We start from the raw sequence: 21,213 nt of genomic DNA on the forward strand, positions 1-21,213 counted from the left end.
TCATGAGAGAGGATTTGAGGATTTTTATAAAAGAGCAAGACTGGCCCTCCTCACTCCCTGGTTTTCTGTTTAGCCATGTGATCTCTCCTCATCTGTGCTCCCAGCATGATGCCATCAGCACCAAAGACTTTCTGGAGACCACTTGATTTTGAACTTTCAGCCTCCCAAACTGTGAACCAATAAAACTTTTTTTCTTTATTAAATACTTAGCATCAGGTATTTTATTATAGCAAGGGAAAAGAGACTAATATAGAGAATGCATGTGTGATTCCATTTGTTTAAAGTATAAAAACAGGAACAAATAACCTATGCTGTTGGAAGCTGGGTTAGTTGTGGGATCATGACTGGGAGGGGACCTGGGGGCTTGTGGATGCTGGCAGTGAGTGTATGACTATATGAGTGTACTCATTTTAAAAAATGAGACTGTCAGTTCTTCAAGGGCAGAGATAATATCTTCACTATATTTATATCCCCAATGCCCAGGATAGTCCTTGGCACATTAAACAAATCAGTTTGCTTTCAAATCCTATTGTCTTTAGAAATTAGTGTCTCTTATTAGCATCAATTTTTCAAGCTGCAAGTCATGATTCACTTGTGAGCTAGGAAATCAACTTATTGTATAGGTGATCTACCTGGGTTACATATTAAATTCTTCTCAGGAGGCATTTAAAATCCATCTGCCCAGGCTATCCCAGACCAATGAAATCATAATCTCTGGGAGCAAGACTTAGCCATTGAAATGGTTAATATTTCCAGATCTTCCAGCAGACAGTCAAGGTTGAGAACTAGTGATTTAATGGCTGGGGTTATCATTAAAACACTTAATAGAATAGAAAAGGATAGAAACAGTAACAGGGTATATTACCTGTAAAATTCTTATATTAATAATTTTCATGAAACTTTTGGGGTGTGTGTATGTTGTGTATGTTTATTTCTCACTGAGGGTCATGGTTAAAAAATTGGAAAAACCCTGAACTACTTACTATGCTCTTCCAAAGTCAAATAATTCAAAGGGCTAGGAACAACATAACTCATTTGGTGAAGTTTCAACACACACAAAGTTCATTGATGTGAAGCTCTGAAGCAGAGCCAAAGTGTTCCAGGGATCCATATATTCTTGAAATATGGACTGTCTTCTTTTAAGGAGAAAGTTCAAAGGAGGGTCAATATGTACTTGAGACGATTCAGAACATATCTGGGACAGATGGTCCTCAGGACCTGAGAGAATGGCATGGAATTTCCTGAAGACGATTGTGGCTAAAAGCTCTGTGTTTCGCTGGAATGGGATTCTGAATTTATTGATCTCAGAAGTGTTGGAAAATGAGGATCTAAATGACCTGAGGACTGGCTAAGTATCCTTTGTGTTGATCATGGAAATGTACTGTGCTTCCCAATGTCTGAAGTAGGACTCTCTCAAATATTTCTTCAGTGTGTGTGTGTGTGTGTGTGTGTGTGTGTGTGTGTAAGAGAGAGAGAGAGAGAGAGAGAGAGAGAGAGAGAGAGAGAGAGAAGACAGAATGAATCAGAACAAAGAACTCCTTGCTTTTGAGATACACAAGAGCATAATACTACAATGTAAATGAGTGTGCGACATTGATTGTCTAGCCGTTTGCATATGTCTGAATAGTAAAACTGGACCTCTCCAAATTGCCCCTTCTAAAAAATTTCTGAATTGATAAAATACACTATCCGGTAAAAGAAGTGTTCCACGAACATGTTTTAAGCTTTAATTCTATCATACCAGCTCACGACTCACAAGTGATAGTTATTGAATTGTAAAAAATAAATTTACAGTGTATGTGCAACATAAAGATTGCTATGTTGGAGGCTGTAGGACAAGCACATGACACACATCCCCCTGCTCTCATATGTTTTATATAATAATTAGGAAAATAAAACACAGATATGTGAAAAGGTACCATATGTGAAGTGACTCTGTGGATGTCTCCTGGATGTGTCCCACATTCAGGCACAGTACTAACTTTGGGCATGTCATATGAAGGTCCCTCCTTCAAGAGCTTATAACGTGAGGACAGATGGACAACTCAATATTTAAAAAGTGAGAGCTGCCTTGCTAGGGGGAGCTCGGGATGCTGTGGGAACCATCTGTGGATCCCCTGTGGATAGGGAGCCTCTTTGTGGTCTACAAATCTCCTGTATCAGAACCACTTGGATGTTTAGTGATGAATTTAGATTCCCTGCTCTCTTAAATAAGCATCTTGGAGGTTGTTGGTCTGATAATTTGCACGAAATACAACTTCCTAGATGTTTTTTTCTACACACCAATGTTTGAGAACATTGGTCTAAGATGATGGTTCACAACCTCAGCTGCATATTTCAATCATTTGGGGATGGTAAAAAAAATAATGTCAGGGTCCAGATTTTGATTTCACAGCTTGGTTTTGATTCCTTGGGGGCAATGCCTCTTCTAGGAAAGAGTTGGTTTGAGGAAAAACCACAGTAATGGAAATCAGTCACAGTAGGTTTTAAATCCAACTGTGTGAACTTGGAAAAGTTACTTTAACAATCCAAACCCTACTGTCTATGTATTTAACTGGGGATAAGACCTTATAATCTTGTTGGAGGTTGTAAATGTAGATCAGATATGTAAAGTAACTACCACAGTATGAGCACTCAATGAAGAGTTTATTATTATTTATTATTATTATTATCAATATTAAAATCTACCTTATATATTGGGAATTGAAGTAAGTTAGAAGAGAATAGATACTATTTTCCAATGAAAATATGGATTGCAATATTTAAAAACATGTAAATGAACATTTCCTGACAGTTTTAAGTTATATTCAACATTAAGACCAACACACATCCAACTAAATTTCTTTTTAAAAGAAATTATATTCCTGAAGCAGGGTTACAGTATTCTAGACAGTCCTTTGAATCTTATGAATGATCTAACTTTCAATATTTTGCAGATAAGATAATAAAGAAGCAGAGAAAGTGAGTGATAACCCACTTAGTCACTGGAAGAAAACTAGGAGTTGTCTTTCCCCTGTATCTATTCTTCCTCCTTTCCTTAGTAAGAAAAATTTCAATTTTTTACTTAGAACAACAATATACTCAACTATAAAACTACATTTCCCAGCCTTCCTTGCAGTGTGGGGTAGTCATGTGACAGTTCTGGCCAATGAGAATAAGCAGAAGCCACTGAGTGTGGCTTTCTTGGAAAACACATATCTGCTTAAAGAATGCTAATTAATCAATGAGAACTACAAATCTCTTTAGGAATCCAGTAGCTTCAATTTAGGTTGCCCTTTCATATGTGTAAGGGCTTGGGCAAGTGACTTTTTGCTTGCCAAGATCCCAGGGGACTGTGAGTCAAGTCCTGCCAACCGAGGTTAAAAGGGACACTTCTGTTTGTCTGTGCTTGCAGTTGGAGTAAGCACAGCCACCCGACTCATGACCCGAGATGGACCTTTTATCTTTAGGAAATGTACAACACATGTAAGTAAGTTTTGGTTTCTGTGTTTAATAGTACTGAAGTTTCCCTCAAAAGCTCATGTGTGAAACAGTGCAAGAATTTTTCAGAGGTGAAATGATCATGAGAAATATAACCTAACCAGTGGATTAATCCACTGATATGCATTAATTGGGTGGTAACTGAAGGCAGGTAGGGTATGGCTGGAGGAAGTAGGTCATATATATTTTATTCCTGGGGAGCATGCTTTCTCTCTCTGCTTCCTGGTTGCCATCTCCTGAGCTGATTTACTCTACCATGCCCTTCTTTCCACCATGATGTTCTGCCTCACTTCAGGCTCAGAAGTATAGAGCTGGCTAACTATGGACGGAACCTCTGAAACCATTAGCCAAAATAAACTTTTCCTCCTCTACATTGTTCTTGTCAGGTCTTTTGGACACAGCAATGAAAAAGCTAACTAAAACATTAACTGTTAATTAAAAGTTAAGTTTTGACCAATGTCACTCTCCTAGTGTCTTAAATTTTCCACCTGACTTTTGTTAGAAGAATCAAAGGTTAGATTGGTCTAAAGAGAAAAGTCACTCTCAACTTGGGATCTTTTCTATAGAAGGAGAATAATTATCCCTTTCAAACTTGAAGACAGAGAGTTGAACTAGATGATCTTTCAAAGTCTCTTCCTATTCTAGGAACCAACTCTAGCCCCTTTTGCAAATTGTAAAATTCATGCATATGTGGAGTAATATAAGCAATACGGCCTGAAGATTGATGCTAGAAGCTGAAGTTGCCTAGCAACCACTGACAGGGATAGGAAATTGACTCCCCTTCCCCAGGATCCTGAATCCAACTTGTCACAGTTTCTGGGTGTTGTGTTCTCTGACAACTCTCTATATAGCTGGCATTTATATTCATGCCATGTGGGGTATGTCTGAAGTCCAAGTGTTCATTCCTTGAACAGAAAGTCAACCTCTGGCTTCAATGAAAGAAGGCAGAGTGGTGGGTGGGCAGGTACCTCCTCTGATGCTCAAATCCAACGTGTATTCGGCAGTAGTAATGGTAGTAGCCTCTCCGTGGGATGCTGAGAACATAGGGAATGGTCTCCTCTTACCTGCCACTTGAAGGTTTTCCCATTAAAGCCCATCTCTTGGTCTACACTGCATGGCTTTGCCCACCTTGTCTCAGTGTTGGAAAGTAAATTCATCTTATAAATGAACAAATCTTGTGTTAGGAACATCCTCTTTGCCAGATGTTTTGAAATGCCTTGCTAGATACCCAGCTTGTCAATTTAATTTTCCTTCATTAGCTGGTTAAAATATTGAAGTAAAATAGCCAAAAACCATATAGAAGATGAAGAGATGGATGAAGAAAGATGTACTTATGTGCCCTTATTTGATACCTAAGTAAGTTGCTGATATGTGTTATTGGATATTGGAGTATTCTGTCCTCCTAGAAATGTAGTTTTATGGTGTGTGTTTGTGTGTGTGTGTGTGTTGCGGGGTGAACATTTAGAAATGTTCAGCAGATTCATTGGCCTTGACCATTCGTAGACTTTTACATCTACTTTTGCCTCCACGGACACCTGGTATTGTGTAAAAAGGAACATGCTAGTCCACCTTCTGAGCTGACCCTGGTCCCAGAGCTATAGACGTACTTAGCCTCTAAAGCCAGGGCGAACACACCCGCTGCTTCTGGAGCAGCCGCAGATGTCCCAGAATGCCTCAGTGTGCAGTTGCCATACAAATCTGTGGTGGCCTGGAAGGAAAGACATTGAGTAATAGGTAAAGAAATCACATTATTTTGAATCTCCAAACAAAGTGGATGATGGTATTATCTATTTCATTTGAACTATGCCTTGTTCTGATAAGATTAAGATGAAACTAAGGATAAACTCAGCATCCATATACCTCTATCTCTTTTGCCATAAATTTTAATCTGAGCTTCCTAGTAGCCCATGCAGAATGGGACACATGATCAGTTATTGCTATAGTGTTCACAGGTAAGTAATTTCTTCAAAGAATCAACTATATGGCAAGTCCAGAGACTAACTAGAGAGACATTTACTTCCTGAATCTGAAAAGGAAACATTATGAGGTGGAAAGTGATAAGTCAACGCTAGCATCTAGTCAATACAATGCTGAGTTTTGTTGCACTGATTGACTCTGGGAAAGCCTATGGGCCTCTGCACCAGTGTTTATTTTCCCTTCAATAAGGAAAGGGTAGTATTCTCAAAGAGGGAAGAAGAAACATGGTTGTCTAAACTGTACCTGGAAAGACAGAGAATCAAATATAATATTCTCCTATATCTAAAATATATGAAGAGACATGTCAAGTCAAGACAATTTGATATGTGGACGAATCACCTCCACAACTCTTATTTAGGGGAGAAAGTGATAAACTGAGCTTCAAAGGACTTTTACAAAGAGAAAAACATCATTTTCAATGTTTTGTTTAAGCCAGTGTTTTCATTAAGATCATGTGGAAACCTCTGTTTGTAGGATTCTATAGAGAGCCTATTATTTGGAGGAGCAAAGGATGAGGGAGGTTTAAAGGTGTCTCTGGGGGAAAATTAAAATATTCTGAAGAAATTCAAGGCCTTTCCCCAGCTCAAGTAGATAAGGGTTGAGGGAAAAGGCCACCATTGGGTGGCCCTTTGGGTAGGGAGTGGAGCTTCTACAGGAGAGAGTGAGTCACCTCAAACAGAACAGGACTGAGGCCACCCTCCCTTTTCCTTTTCTAGGGGCTCTTCTCCCTTTCTTCCTGTACAGTTGGTGGAATAAGAAGGTCTGGAGGCTTCTTTTGCTTGGGAGGAACAGGTCTAATCTCCATCTTCCCCAGGACCAAGAGGGCTACAGAAGGGGCAGGCTGTTAAGGTCTAGACCTCTTTTAGGTAAAGGGTTTCTCCTGGCTCATGCAGAAGTCTGACCATTTTGCCAAGGAGAGAGCCCACGGGAGAATGTAGGATTTAAGAAAGACCAGAAGAGAATGTAGGATTAAAACACTGGATGGTAATAGGAATTTTGTTCGGAGCTCCCATCCTCCTCTCTTGAGAAACCCTAATGGAGGTGAGCCGCTGGTCAAGACTATTGAACCGTGGGTGAATCTTTGTAAAATTTACAAATGCACAGCTTAAAAAAAATCCTGGTTTGGAATTCTAAGACTGATAAAGGAATAAAATAACCAGAGAGAGGAAAAGATCCATAGGGTCAATTATACTCTATAGGTGACACATTTCTAAGGGGCTTGGAGAATTTGTCTTTATATCTAGTTGACCAAAAAGGAAGACATTTTGCTCAGAAAAGAGCAAACAACAACAAAAACAACAAAAACCAAAAACAAAAACAAAAACCACTTAAATTTGTGATCCTTAATTTTTGTTTTTAAAATCATGGTTCCATTTAAGAATATGATAAAAATCACATCCTTTTCCCTAAGAATATATGCAGATATGTTCAATTTAGGAGGTTTATAGGCCCAGGAATGTCCATCCATCAATGCTGATTTTTTTTTTTAACTACCATAACATGGATGTGTTCTTAGCTAGGATGGGTCTGTGGTATAATAAATACCTCAATTCTTGTAATTACTTATTCTTAGAAATTATGTGCAGGGGTAACTTACTGATGATTCAGTTCATGACTATTTGTATGCCACAATGATAAGATTGTCTATGGTCAATGAGCTGGAACGGTCTCATCGTTGTTCTTGCTTGCAACTTACATATGGTGTGTCTCTATCTTGATAACAAAGCAGAATTGGGCATAGAGCCAAAGCATCTTCCCCTCAGAAGCTGAGCCTACTCTTTGATGAAAGGAGGGAGGGAAGTCAGTGTGTCCCACCCTATCTCAGAGGGGCAGCAGACACAAAGAAATGAGGAGGAGAAGTGGTTTCACTTACCACACCGGCCTCAGGGTTCCTCTTCCTGCCGTTGCTGAAGGTGGATGCCAAGGTGGAGGAGCAGCTCTCGTCGTACAGGGCTGTCCTGCCGTCATTGATGGCCGAGTTGATGGAGATGGTCCACATGCTTGACGCGTAGCCGTCACAATTGCAGTCATCATAACTGCCGCCGTCCCCAGAGGCCCACACGTAGATGCTGCCTTTGCCCCCGCGACCCTGGGAGAGCAAGGGAAGATGGTGCTGCCACGTCCAGCACCCAGGCCCAAGGGCTGCAAGGGGGCTGGCCCTGGCCTGGGCTGGGAGGCACTGTTCTCTGCCCCGGGAAGGTCCTGTCCTGGGAAGGGTTGGGATTTGGCTTCTTCATCAATTGAACCAAAGGATTGGACTATTCCTTTTTTTTTTCCTGGGTTGGAAACCAGACCCTTTTGATGGGAAATAGTGGAAATTTTTTTTTTCCAGGAAAGATCCAATATAAAAAATCACCTGGATTTACAATGTAAGCTGGGGATAATGAGGTAAGAAAAACTACAGGAATCTATTTAAAATTTACAAAAACAGTAGCACATGCTCATTGTAAAAAAAAAAAAATCTAAGTATATGAAAAGGGAAATGAAAACCAACGTCTCCAGAGGTAATCATTATGATCCCACTCTTACCATTTTCAGTGGAAACGTAAGTATACATATGTATGTACTTAGACGTTAACTATATAAGATATGTATACATTTACATATACATGTTGATATTATAAGGATAAAGTGTACTTTTTAACCAAAATATATAAAAATTTTACATCTATGTATATGTAAATACATAGATTTTTCTTTTTTATCCAATTGGATCATACTAGAATCCTACTAAACACAACTTACATGACATTTCACCTGTGCAAGAGAACATCAGATATAGGCAGAAAGTCTAATATGATAAAGTAGAACACACAGCAAATAAAACTTTAAACATATAAGATATTGCACAGTGATTATTAGTCACGAAAGGCAAGCTTTCTTAGGAATACCTACAGTTAGCATTGCTTTGCTGTTCAAACCGTGTTCTTAGTGTTGTATTTTTAAAGAGAGAGAGGGAATTTTTATTTTATTTTATTTTATTTTATTTTATTTTTTTTTATTGCTCGTTCATAACACTACATGGTTCTTAATACATCATATTACACGGTTTGATTCAAGTGGATTATGAACTCCCGCTTTTACCCCATATACAGATTGCTGTATCACACCAGTTTCCCTTCCATTGATTGACATATTGCCTTTCTAGTGTCTGATGTATTCTGCTGTCTGTCCTATTCTCTACTGTCCCCCCTCCCCTCCCCTCCCCTCCCCTCCCCTCCCCTTTTCTCTCTCTACCCCTTCTACTGTACATCCTTTCTTCCATTTGTATTATCTTGTCTTACCCCTCCTTTCCTCTTATATGACATTTTGTATAACCCTGAGGATCGCCTTCCATTTCCATGCTATTTCCCTTCTCACTCCCTTTCCCTCCCACCTCTTATCCCTGTTTAATGTAAATCTTCTTCTCAAGCTCTTCGTCCCTACCCTGTCCTTGTTTACTCCCCTTATATCAAAGGAGTCATTTGGTATTTGTTTTTTAAAGATTGACTAGCTTCACTTAGCATAATCTGCTCTAATGCCATCCATTTCCCTCCAAACTCTATGATTTTGTCATTTTTTAATGCAGAATAATACTCCATAGTATATAAATGCCACATTTTTTTTATCCATTCATCTATTGAAGGGCATCTAGGCTGGTTCCACAGTCTTGCTATCGTGAATTGAGCTGCTATGAACATCGATGTAGCAGTGTCCCTGTAGCATGCTCTTGTTAGGGCTTTAGGGAATAGACCGAGAAGGGGAATAGCTGGGTCGAATGGCGGTTCCATTCCCAGCTTTCCGAGAAATCTCCATACTGCTTTCCAAATTGGCTGCACCAATTTGCAGTCCCACCAGCAATGAACAAGAGTGCCCTTTTCCCCGCATCCTCTCCAGCACTTACTGTTGTTTGACTTCCTAATGGCTGCCAGTCTTACTGGAGTGAGATGGTATCTTAGGGTAGTTTTGATTTGCATTTCTCTGACTGCTAGTGATGGTGAGCATTTTTTCATGTACTTGTTGATTGATTGTATGTCCTCCTCTGAGAAGTGTCTGTTCAGGTCCTTGGCCCATTTATTGATTGGGTTATTTGTTATCTTATTGTCTAATTTTTTGAGTTCTTTGTATATTCTGGTAATTAGGGCTCTATCTGAAGTGTGTGGAGTAAAGATTTGTTCCCAGGATGTAGGCTCCCTGTTTATCGAGAGAGGGAATTTTTAAAAAAATATTTATTTTTTTTGTTTTCGGGGACACAACATCTTTATCTGTATGTGGTGTTGAGGATCGAACCCAGCACCACACACATGCCAGGTGAGCGCGCTACCGCTTGAGCCTCATCCCCAGCCCCTTTCTTAGTGTTTTTATCATTTTGTTTTCTTTCCTTGTCTTCTGTGAGTTTTCTCCTGTTGACCTCAACAACCCGGGATTGGACCCTTTACTTTTTGCTTCCTCCTCTCTTACCCTTGAGGCAATGGGGTTTGGGATTATTCGGCTGGGGGAGGGGGGTAGAGGAGAGCAGCCATGCAATGTGGGAGGTCAGAGGATGGTGTACAACCTCCACCTATTCCACACCCTGGCTCAGGGCATTCTAGGGACCCTAGAGAGCAAGAAGACAGAAGAAACTGGCAGAGAAAGTCTGTCCTTGCTTGGCCACCTGGGCTCCCATGGTCCTGATTTAGTGGTTTGCGGTGGAGATTCCAGAAGGAAGAGAGACGCCCGGGTTACTTCCAAGCTCAGTCTGCCTCCTGACAGTGAGAAGTAACTTTTTGAATTGCTTCTAACAGGATTGTGAGTTAATTAGCCTTGATTGATTGAGTCGATAAGTCAACAAATATTTATTCAACCACTAGCTGGGAATCATTCTTGATGTCTTGGCAAGTCTATACTCATGAAAAACTTCACCAAAACAAGGAAATGCTCTCAGAAGCCAGGGCAGAGAGGAAAATAGATCATCTGTACAGTTGGTGTGGAGGACCATGCGCTCAGAAAGACTTGGATTTGGGCTCAGTGTCAAGAAATGGCATCTTCAGAAAGTGAACCTGTTGTGAATCAGGATAAATGAAGTCCTATGAATTGTAAGGGATGGGATGGACCGTATGTGGACCTTTGCCTGAGTCAGTCCATGAGTAGGTTGCTAATGAGATGAAGCAGCTTTGGTGAGAGGAAATCAGGCTGAGCCTTCTCATCTTGGTGTAGGGATCGTGGTAGATTGATTATATCTATGCCCTTTGCAATGGCTTTGCAGCCCTACCCATCAAGAGGAGGGCTCTATTTCCTACTCCTTGAATCCAGGATGGATTCATGTCTTCATTTGGCCCACAGAATATGGCAGAAAGTGGCCTTATCAGTTCCAGTTGTAAGTCTCAAGAAACCTTATCTGCTGTCTCTCAGAACTTAGTTGCACCGTCACAACAAACCTGACTTAGCTTGCAGGTTGATGACACACACATAGCCCAGTCAAATTCACTGCCCTAAACTGATAGACAACAGCCAGCAGATATGTGAGGGATCTGTCCTAGACCAGTCAGAGTCTAGCTTCCCCTTCAGCTGACCACAGATGCCATGAGTGAGGCCAGGTGTATTTAGCCAAGGCTGGTCCAGATCAGCAAAACAACCTAGCTGACCTGGAGCCCCATGAGCAAAACTCAACAATTGTTATTTTAAGCTACTAAATTTTGGGGTAGTTTAGTATGCAGCCTAACTTACTGATACACAGAGAGCAATTGATAGCCTCTTTTAGAGTAGTAGTCACCAAACAGTTTTGTATTGGATTATAAGACTTGCCCAAAGTATATTTTATTTCCTAGGAATATTAAACTTCATTTTCCTAAGCCAGACAGAACACATGAAGCAATAATTATAAACTTGCTTATAATGATTGGGTTTTAGCACCAAATGGTCCCTTAGCCTCTGGGGAAGATATGCCAATAAGAGAAAATTCTAATTCTGGGAGCAGAAATTAGTGGGGAAGGAATATCTGAAAGAGGGTAAGAGCTGGTTAGGGGATACAGCTGTCACTCTTATGCCACACTGTCTCATTAAAATGAGGCCCTAAGGTCCAGTTCTGTGCTCCAGCTTCTGTATAGCTTCTGGTCAGGAGAAACCCAGAGAGAACAAGTATGATCCAAATTCAGATAAAAATCCAGTTAGAGGATATTGGGGCAGAAACTAAGAATGACAATAATAGCAAGTGCATCTGTGGCACTTACTGTATGCTAGACTATTTTGTGTGATTTACATATCAATGCATTGAAATCTCATGACACTACCATTTATACCAGCCACACAAAAGATGAAGTACTTAGGAAGAAATTCAACAACTTGAAAAAAGAAAAGTGCTAAGTGCTAATACTTTGAAACTGTCTGGAGGGACATAGATGGAGACTGCCCACATGGAAATACCACCTTCTTGGATAGAAAGACAATAACCCAGACATGTCAATTTTCCTTATGTCAATTTATAAATTTAACCCATCCCAGCACTTAAATGGTCCCAACTGAGATTCAGTCAGGCAAACATTTCTATAGTACGTAGATCAACAGGGAATTCTACTTTGGACAAAGTCATAAAGAAGAGTCAAAAACCCAAATGGGGCATGGGAGTTGACCCAGAGATTAGGATCTCTCTCTCTCTCCTTCCTTCCTTTCTTCCTTCCTTCCTTCCTTCCTTCCTTCCTTCCTTCCTTCCTTCCTTCCTTCCTCAGGGATTTAACCCAGTGGTGCTTAAATGCTGAACCACATCCCCAGCCCTTTTATTTTTTATTTTGATGGTCTTGCTAGATTGCTTATAGTCTCACTAAGTTGCTGAGGCTGGCTTCAAACCTGTGATCCTCCTGCCTCAGCCTCCCAAGCTACTGAGATAGGAACCCTTTAAGAACTGGAAGGAGGAAAGGAGGTGGCTGGCTTGAGCCTGCCCCATGGAGGGAGCTGGGGGGCTGCCGAAGGTGTGGCTCTCTGTGGTTGTCAGGGAATGGAATGGCAGGCCGACCCTGGCTGTGCTGTTCTTATTGGAACTGTCTTCCCTTTTACTCCTCTTCCACTTTCTTTTTTTTTTTTTTCCAAGAAGGCAAGTGCATTTTGATGAAATGAAATATTCTGCAGCTCTTGAAATCAGACTTTTAGAATGTGGATTAGTGTTTCTCAAAAGCTTACACCATGAAAACTTTTCACCTAGGCACCATTTTTTCTTCTCCTCATGATTCTGGTGGTTGGACCCAGGGCCTAGTGCCTGTTTACCTGACACTATTAAATATGGTATTTAGCCACTATGGTTCTTTTTTTTTTTTTTTTTTTAAAGAGAGAGTGAGAGGAGAGTGAGAGAGGAGAGAGAGGAGAGAGAGAGAGAGAGAATTTTTAATATTTATTTTTTAGTTGGCGGACACAATATCTTTGTTGGTATGTGGTGCTGAGGATTGAACCCGGGCCGCACGCATGCCAGGCGAGTGCGCTATCGCTTGAGCCGCATCCCCAGCCTCACTATGGTTCTTAAACAGGGCAACTTTTGGTCCGGGGGCACTGTTGGAGATATATATATATATATATATATATATATATATATATATATATATAAAGATAATATATAATGTCTATATATATTATGTATCAACAGCTAAAAATGCATAATATTTTTTAAAATTTTATTCATTTATTTATATGCAGTGCTGAGAATCAAACCCGGGGCTTCACACATGCTGAGAAAGCACTTTAACACTGAACCACAAACCCAGCTCCCTGTTGGAGATATTTTGGTCACACACACACACACACACACACACACACACACACACACACACGGGCATGTGTACGCTAATGGAATCTAGTGCGTAGGGGCCAGGAATGCTACTGAAACTTTCTAATGCACAGGACAGCAGCCCTACCCCACAATAAAGAATTATCCTGCCTAAAATGTCAACAGTGTCTAGGTAGAAAAGTTCTGCTTGCTTTAACCTCATAGCCAAGGACAATAAGTCCAAACTTGCTGATGTCACCCAAAGCAGCTTCTCAGAAACTCAAAACTTCTTAAATGTTCACACACATTTTGATTTTTGTTCTTCATAGGAAAATAACGTGACAAGTTGCCTACTCTCAAGTAAAGTGAAGTTATAGCTAGAGTCTGGTTCTGTGGTCCTCTGTGCCCCCAGCACATGGTCTGAATCCCAGGAGGTGAGAATCCCACTTTGAGAAGCTCAAGTGAACTAGTGCCTCCACCCTCACCAATGGGTGGCTATCTAGTTAAAAACAGGACCAGGCCCTGTGGCCCAGTGGGGTCTAGATGTGCACATACCTGGTAAGGCAAGCCCTGGATGAGCTAAACACTCAATTAGACTAATTTTTATTTTCTGGTCACATTGATGTCTTAGTACAACATTGACTTGCTTTCATAAAAGTTACTGTATTTTTTAAGAAAATCATATTCATTAGGAATAATTAAAATATATAGACTATGAAGAAGAAAAACATCTTTTATGATCTTCCATGAATAAATGATCCCTAGTGCTATTCTGTGGATTCCTGACAGCTTTATAAATAAATGCAAAGCCTTAGAACAGGATTAAAAATAAAATTGGGGTCATAAAACATATCCAGTTTCTTGATCTGCTTATAATGTGTTTCTTACTTAATATTATATAATTAACATTTCCTTATATGATTCATACTCTTCAATATCACAATATTTTATCAGTCTTATTAAATAGACAATCCATAATTTGTTTTCTCCTTTCTTAGATATACATATGTTATTATTAATTTTCAATCTGCTTTATGTATAAAGTGAACATAATTTTGTATATGTATTTTATCTTTGTTTACTTCCTCAGGCAAAGTCTCTAAAAGATGAAACTTTGGATGAAAAGGAATAAAGATTTGAAGATTTTTGATCCATGTTGCTATATTATCACTCTCAATAAAGATTGTTAAAATTTGTATTTTTATCATGAGTGCATAAGAACTTTGTATTTAGTCCATCTGGGTCAGAATTTGTGTTTTTTAAAAATATATTTTAAAAAATAATTTTACCAATTTGATGCACAAAGATGGTACCTTATTGTTTTGAGATGTATACAAACTCACTAAAGGTTGAGTTTATCTTTTGGTATCTCTACTTCTCACTTGTATTCTTGCCTTGTGACTAGCTTAGTGAAGCCCCAAGGCCCCAAGGATAATATCCTTTGCCCATTTTTTTGTGATTTATTTATTTATTTTTGGGGTGGTGCTGGGGATTGAACCCAGGGTCTTGTGCATGCAAGACAAGCACTCTACCAACTGAGCTATATCCCCAGCTATATCCCCAGCTCCAGACATTCTTCTGTTTATTAACTTGAACGGACACCTCACAAAATATACAGAGGGCAAATAAGCATATGAAAAATGCCCCGAGTTTTATGTCATGGGGGAAATGCAAATGAAAACGAGATACAATTATATATCTACCAGAGACCCAAATCCAGAGCACTGAGGGCACCACACGATGGTGAGGAGGAGCAGCAGCAGGAGCTCTGGTTCATTGCTCATGCATTGCCACAGCACAACCTCTTTGGAAGATGGTTGCGGTTCTTAGAAAACTAAAAACCCTCTTCCCATGTGACTCAGAGGTTGTGTTCCTTGGTATTTACTCAAGAGAATTGCAAATTTATGCCCACACAGAACCTGCATCTCCGTGTTTATAGCAGCAGCCTCATTCAGAACTGTCAAAAGCTGGAATCAACCAAGATGGCCTCTGTAGGTGAATAGACAAATGAACGGTGGTGCATGCAGACACTGGGATATTACTCAGTGCTACAAAGAAATGATCTCTCAGACCACGGAAAGACACAGAGGAAACGTAGACGTATATCACCAAGTGCAAGTGAAAGAGGCTGATTTGAAAAGGCTGCGTACTGCAGGAGTCCAACCTGGACAGTTTTCCATGTCACAGGAAAGATCCCCTGAAACCCATCAGCCTTTTCTTTATCCCAGAAGTGAAAGGAAGAATTGGAATGGCACAGCACTTCAGAGGCTGAGCTGCAGGTTCTGTGCTATGGCACTCCCTGCTCAGCTGTGAACCTTCATCTGGTTGCAGAGCATAAATCAGGGCTCATGGAGAATTCCCTAGAGCTCCTTGGCAGGAGGCATTTATCGCCCGACAGAGGCCCCAGCACCCACTGCCACAGTGTCCAACCCACGCTCTGATTAAATTTCAGCAGGCGGCCAGGCCCATGCCTGATTAATCACTGTCTCCCCAGGAAGCCCTCCGCACCTCCTTCCTGGACGGTAGCCCTCATTTGAAAGTGGCCCCTACCACACATTCCAACCCAAAGACCTTGGATCTGTGCTTGACCTCTCTGCCATCCCCCAGGGACTAAACAGTCAGTGTTCTGTTCACCTGCACCTCAGAGAATTTCCTGTAGCCTTGTCTTTAAATATTCCTAAGATATTCTCTCTAATCGTGACCCCAAAAAGTGATGAATAAGGGGGTTGGAGTGCAGCCATTGAAGCCAGCCAAAGATGTGCCCTGGGTGACTGCATCTCCTCCAGAGGTGGGAAGAAGAGTCAATTTTCACCTTCCAGCCTCCCTCGTGTTATCTGAATTCCCTCATTTTTGTCAGAGCAAAATCAGTTGCTGCAGAATAAGATGCTAGGTCCCATAATGGCTTCTCTGTGTCACTCCATCAGTCTCTTTACAAGGTCTGTATCCTCTTCCTTATCCTGAATGATAAAACACGTCATCTGACATGTGCTTTATATTTCTGGAGAGTCACTGCCCTATGTCTCAGATTAGGTTTTGCTCAATACACTCTGGTGTTGAGCAGATGGCAGCGGGTCTCAGCGCATATCCTGTGGACATGAGAACCTCTGGTGGCCTGGGAATTTCCTAATGTCAGCATATGCATCTCTTAGTCTTAGGGCTTTCTCCCAAGAGGCTAAAGCCTGCTCCATATACCTGGCCTCTGGTTGCAAATCCGGAGGCATTTCCACTCCTTGCCAACAAATCTTATCCAGTTTTTATCCCAGCACCTTTGCCATAGGGTGGGATAACTCCATTGTGTGCTCTACATGATTTCCCAATGGCCCATGGTTGTGGCTGGTGGGATTATACAGTTTGAATTGATCCCTTCTGTTTCTTATCATAGCTCCCTACTTACTTCTGATATTCCCTTTACCTTCCAAATAATTGGCTTGAACTCAAATCTTGTCTCAGGGTCTGCTGCTGGGAGATCCCAAACGAAGACAGAAGTGAGTTATTGCACTATCTCATAATTCAGAGGTCTCTGTTACCCACTTCCCGTCTATAATGTGAAAAATGCCTTCACTCTAAAAACCAACATGGAGACTACACAGAGAGACAAAGAATGAAACAAAGGGGAAATGGTTTCCTTCTTTCCTTACTTCTTGCCTGCTCCTTGCTGCCTCCTTCAAGTATTTATTGAGCAAACTTAGAAGATGGAAATTCAGATCTCCAAAGAGCCAGGTAGATGATGTTTATGTGTGAAGTGGGTGTCAGACAATTGGGCATGATGGGGCTTGTGGCAAAATGTGTGTCTGGTAAAGGTCTCATCCTCCTCTTTTGTTTCCATCTTTCCCTTTAATTTGGGGGGTTGGTACCGGGGATTGAACTCAGGGGCACTTGGCCACTGAGCCACATCCTCAGCCCTATTAATTGTATTTTACTTAGAGACAGGGTCTCACTGAGTTGCTTAGTGCCTCGCTTTTGCTGAGGCTGGCTTTGAACTCAACAATCCTCCTGCCTCAGTCTCCTGATCTGCTGGGATTACAGGTGTGGGCCACCATGCCTGGCTCCTTTTCTTTTTTATTGTTATTCTGTCGATCAAACAGAAGATATGTGCAGGATGCCAAGATTAAAAGACAAATCTAAGAATGACAACTGTGTGATAGGTAATTATCAGACTTCACGTTTGGGTGGGTATCACTTTTGAGAGGTGGATCTTTCTTTTAGAATAGATGAAGCAACTAACATAACCAGGAGGAAATCTTTGCTAGTGTCTGATACTGTCACTCACAAAATTCCACAATACTGTCCCAAAAATGTCACCTTGAAGCAAGGAAAGATTCATTCCCATAGTCTGGGGAAAAGTCAAATGAGAAATCATGTATTTTTCATCATATTCACTTTCTTTTCTAAAATATTTACGTGCTGTCATCTGAAGATAAGCCGTAACAATTTTTTTCTCTTAAGTTTTGGTGCATTTGACATGTTTTGCAGAACAATCCCACTTGAAAAGGCCTTTTTAGTTGCAGCTAGGGAGGCTACAGATGGAGGAGAGAGAAGTGCTTAGCACTGAGATGGGATGGGGAAGTTTGGAAGCTGGTGGAAAATGACAGCAGTCACCCAGGGATGCTCTGCACGGGGTACCATCTGCATTATCAATGTGAACAGAGGGCACATGTCACCTGTTTGCCTAACTCTCTGAAGGTTTGGGGTGACAAAATGCCTTTCAGTGAAAATTCATGTCTGTTGGATTTTCAAGGACTCATTCCCATTCCTAACCGAGTTTCTGGGACCCTTGTATTGAAAGCCTGGGTATTGAATCTCCTAAGAAGTGAGGTCTTGACTTATTTAGAAAAGTTGTTCTCCACAGTCTTGGGGTAACTAGTGACTCTGGTTGGAAAACTTGCGATTTTTGGGAAACACAAGTCTTATAGGGTCTTAGGTGTTTTTCCTTCAAGTTTTCCCCTTTCCAAAGGGAATTTCTATTCTCATGAAAGCAAGGATGGCCTTTGCTTGTGGGAAGAATACATAACCAAGCCAATGCTATAATTCAAGGGAAGCTGCGGGTGTGGTTAGCAACCAGGTCTCTTATAGGGACATAAAGGATCTTTAGCTATGGGGCTTGCAGATTTCCAGGTGTAATCCCAAGCTACCAGTGTGAGGTCAGCAGGAGCCAATTCCAGGATGGTGCATTGCTGGAACTCAGGAACTGGGTACCATCTGCATTATTAGTTATAACTCAGGAACATGTCTCTCTCCTAGGATTACCTCGTGAATTTTTTTTGGCATACTTATTCCTTTGAGGTAACTATGTTAGAGAATGGAGGAAGGCGCCCTCATGAGGTCCCAAAGAAGAAGGAAAAAAGCGGTCATTGGATCAACTGTCAACCATCTTGGTTAGAGAAGAGGAATCCAGGTGATATCAAGGTGACCTTGAAGGGTGACCAGATCATTTCCACATTGCTAGAATTTGGCCACATTTCTTTCTTGACTGTCCATTTGAAAGAAGTGTGTATTAGTTTTCTTTAGCCTTCTAGGGCTGCTGTAGTAAAGTACAACAACTTGGGTCACAGAGGCAGCAGGAATTAATTGCCTATTGGTTCTGGAAGTTAAAAGTCCAACATTAAAGTGTCAGCATGGTTGGTTCCCTCTGAGGGCTGCAAAAAAAATAATCTATTCCCTGCTCCTTCCTTGGCCTCTGGTGCTTTGGGGCAATCTTTGGCATTTCTTGGTTTGTAGATGCACCACCCAGGCTCTGCCTTTATCTGTACATGGCATTCTCCCTAAGTATACATTTGTGCCCAAATTCCATCTTTTTCTTTAAAAAATAAGGATACTAATAATATTCTTATTTCCAATAATATCATTATAATGATAATAAACTGGATTAAGATACCAATATGTTGGTTAAGGGTACCAATCATATTGGATCATACTCCAGTATGACCTCATCTTACTAATTACATCTGTTTCCAAAGAAGGTCATATTCCAAGGTGCTGGGGGTTAAGACTTCAGTGTGTAAATGTGGGGGTACACAATTCAACCCCATAACTGAAGGGGAACATATGGTCTTACATCTCTGTTCAGACCTTTGGAATAATTCAATAGCACAGCAGAAGTTTCTCCATCAGAGGGCTGCAAAGACCACCTGAGTACAGATGACCACCATCACAGATAATATCCAGAGTAGAAAAGAAAAAGGGGGTTTTGGAAATCTTCTGACTGTCCAGTGACTTCAAGTTCTGCGGCTTTCCAACAGAATCATATTTCTTAGTTTTGAGCCTAGTCTGGGGGGAGGTGGATGTGTCCCCTAATTTAGGGCCAAAATTTCCCTGAAAGCATTGGGGGCAAGGACTAGAGTTGAGGCTCATGGGTTGTAATGAGCCATGTCTAGGTGAAACTATCACCTGAACAGAAGCCTCAAGGAAGAGAAGAATGGATTGGAGAATGGGAGGCACATAGCCACAGGAAAACAGGTGGGGTGAGAGTGGCCTAGCTCTGTGACAGCAGAGTTGTGGATCTCCACACAGCCCTGTGCCTGGCATCCTGAGCCACTTTAGATCCAGAAGGTCCATCTGATCCCAGGTAGTTTGAGGACCTGCCCGTATCATCCCGCTGCCCTCATCCCTCCTTGAGCATCTTTACAAGAAACCCCTTTAGTGGACTTACCTGGTCCCCTGTTCCTGTTTGCACAGAGATAACCAGAGCATATGGTTTAGACCCCAAACCATCCATTAACACATCATCTTGATGAGGAAATACCGTGACATTACTGCCAGAAGAATGTGTTGCCTCTACTGCCCCCTTGTGGGCTTACAAAAGCCCTATCTTTGGATCTCAGTCTCTTAGGGTTACAGGATATGGATCCCAAAGGTCGCTTAGAGCAATAGCTCCCAGACTTTAATACCAATGTTCAGATGCAGAGTTGGGTGCATAGGGGGTGGGGTGGGGAGGGGCTGACACTGCATTTCTCACACTCCCAAGTGGACCAGAGGCTGCGCTCTAAGCTTTGTGCATCAAAACATCTTGCAAGGACACGGAGTTTAGTAACCAATGCTCAGGTCAAAGCCTTGTGGCACCTTAGACCCCAGGGATTATAGAGCAGAGACAGGAAATCCCCAATTCCTGACCCATTGAATCCACAAGCCTATAATTGTGGTGTTTATGCCATGAAACTTTGGAGTGGTTGGCTAAGTGATTGGGACAAACACTTAGCATTTTCTGGCCATTTCCCAGCACCATGTACTTGCATATTTATCTCATTTACACCTCACAGGGATCCCAATCCAGATCCCATGAAGGACTCCAAATTATGACCATTTTATAGGTAAGAAAACAGGCTCAGCCAGGTTAGGTCAGTTGTTGATAGATGCTCCAACACTGAGTGATGGAGTAGGCACTTGACCCCAGGAGTACTGGGCTCGTGTTCTGTCCTGGATCCTGGACTAGTGTCCTGCCTGGGGTGACTCCTGTCCTGAGGTCTCAGAGAAGGAGTCTCCTGTCCCTTAATATGCAGTTGTTGCCCCACATGTCATGGCTGGCCTCCTTCTAGGGCTCTGCCTTTGTCCCTTCTTTGCACTGTCCACTCCTGGGCTAATATCAGGTATCCATGGCTATAAAATTCACTGCTTGGACTTGCTGCTATGGGTGCATCATGGAGTCTGCTGCCCCTGGATCCACCACCTAGTATGAGCTGAGACATTACTTCTGGTGGGTTGTGTCCACCAACCACTGAGTGTGGTGGGGTGCTATTGCAGGCCCCTTCCTGATTGAGATGGGTGACTTTGGTATGAGGACCACCTGTTGGCCCAGTAGAAACCTCCTTAGTGCAGTGCTGCAGTCTGAGACATTTCCTCTCCTGTTCTCTTTCTCTTTCACAGGGATCAGGTCACACCACAGTGTGAGGCCTTCCGGCTTCCCACACTCCTCCCTTGCTGTGTCCTTCACAGTGTCCCCTCCAGAAAATCTCCTGTATCATCAAACCTATTTTGGTGTCCATTTCTCACAGGGCCTGCCCCAACACACAGGGTGACAGCCCATCTCTGCCCCCTGCCTTGCCTCCTCATCC

The 21,213-nt window shown here is 41.6% G+C and overlaps 1 protein-coding gene across 2 annotated transcripts in view; it reads right to left on the reverse strand.

Annotated features, from left to right (window-relative positions):
- The window catches only part of Pcsk2 (proprotein convertase subtilisin/kexin type 2), a 270,092-nt gene that overhangs the window by 10,429 nt on the left and 238,450 nt on the right, over positions 1–21,213 (reverse strand). For both annotated transcript variants that reach the window (XM_077800021.1, XM_077800020.1), the window contains 2 exons: positions 7,331–7,546; positions 5,088–5,188 (listed from right to left, as the gene is read on the reverse strand). In XM_077800021.1, the coding sequence (XP_077656147.1) occupies positions 5,088–5,188; positions 7,331–7,546 (317 nt within the window). The remainder of the gene's footprint in view (positions 1–5,087; positions 5,189–7,330; positions 7,547–21,213) is intronic.

This window comes from Urocitellus parryii, chromosome 6 (genome assembly GCF_045843805.1).
Source record: "Urocitellus parryii isolate mUroPar1 chromosome 6, mUroPar1.hap1, whole genome shotgun sequence".
Taxonomy (NCBI): domain Eukaryota; kingdom Metazoa; phylum Chordata; class Mammalia; order Rodentia; family Sciuridae; genus Urocitellus; species Urocitellus parryii.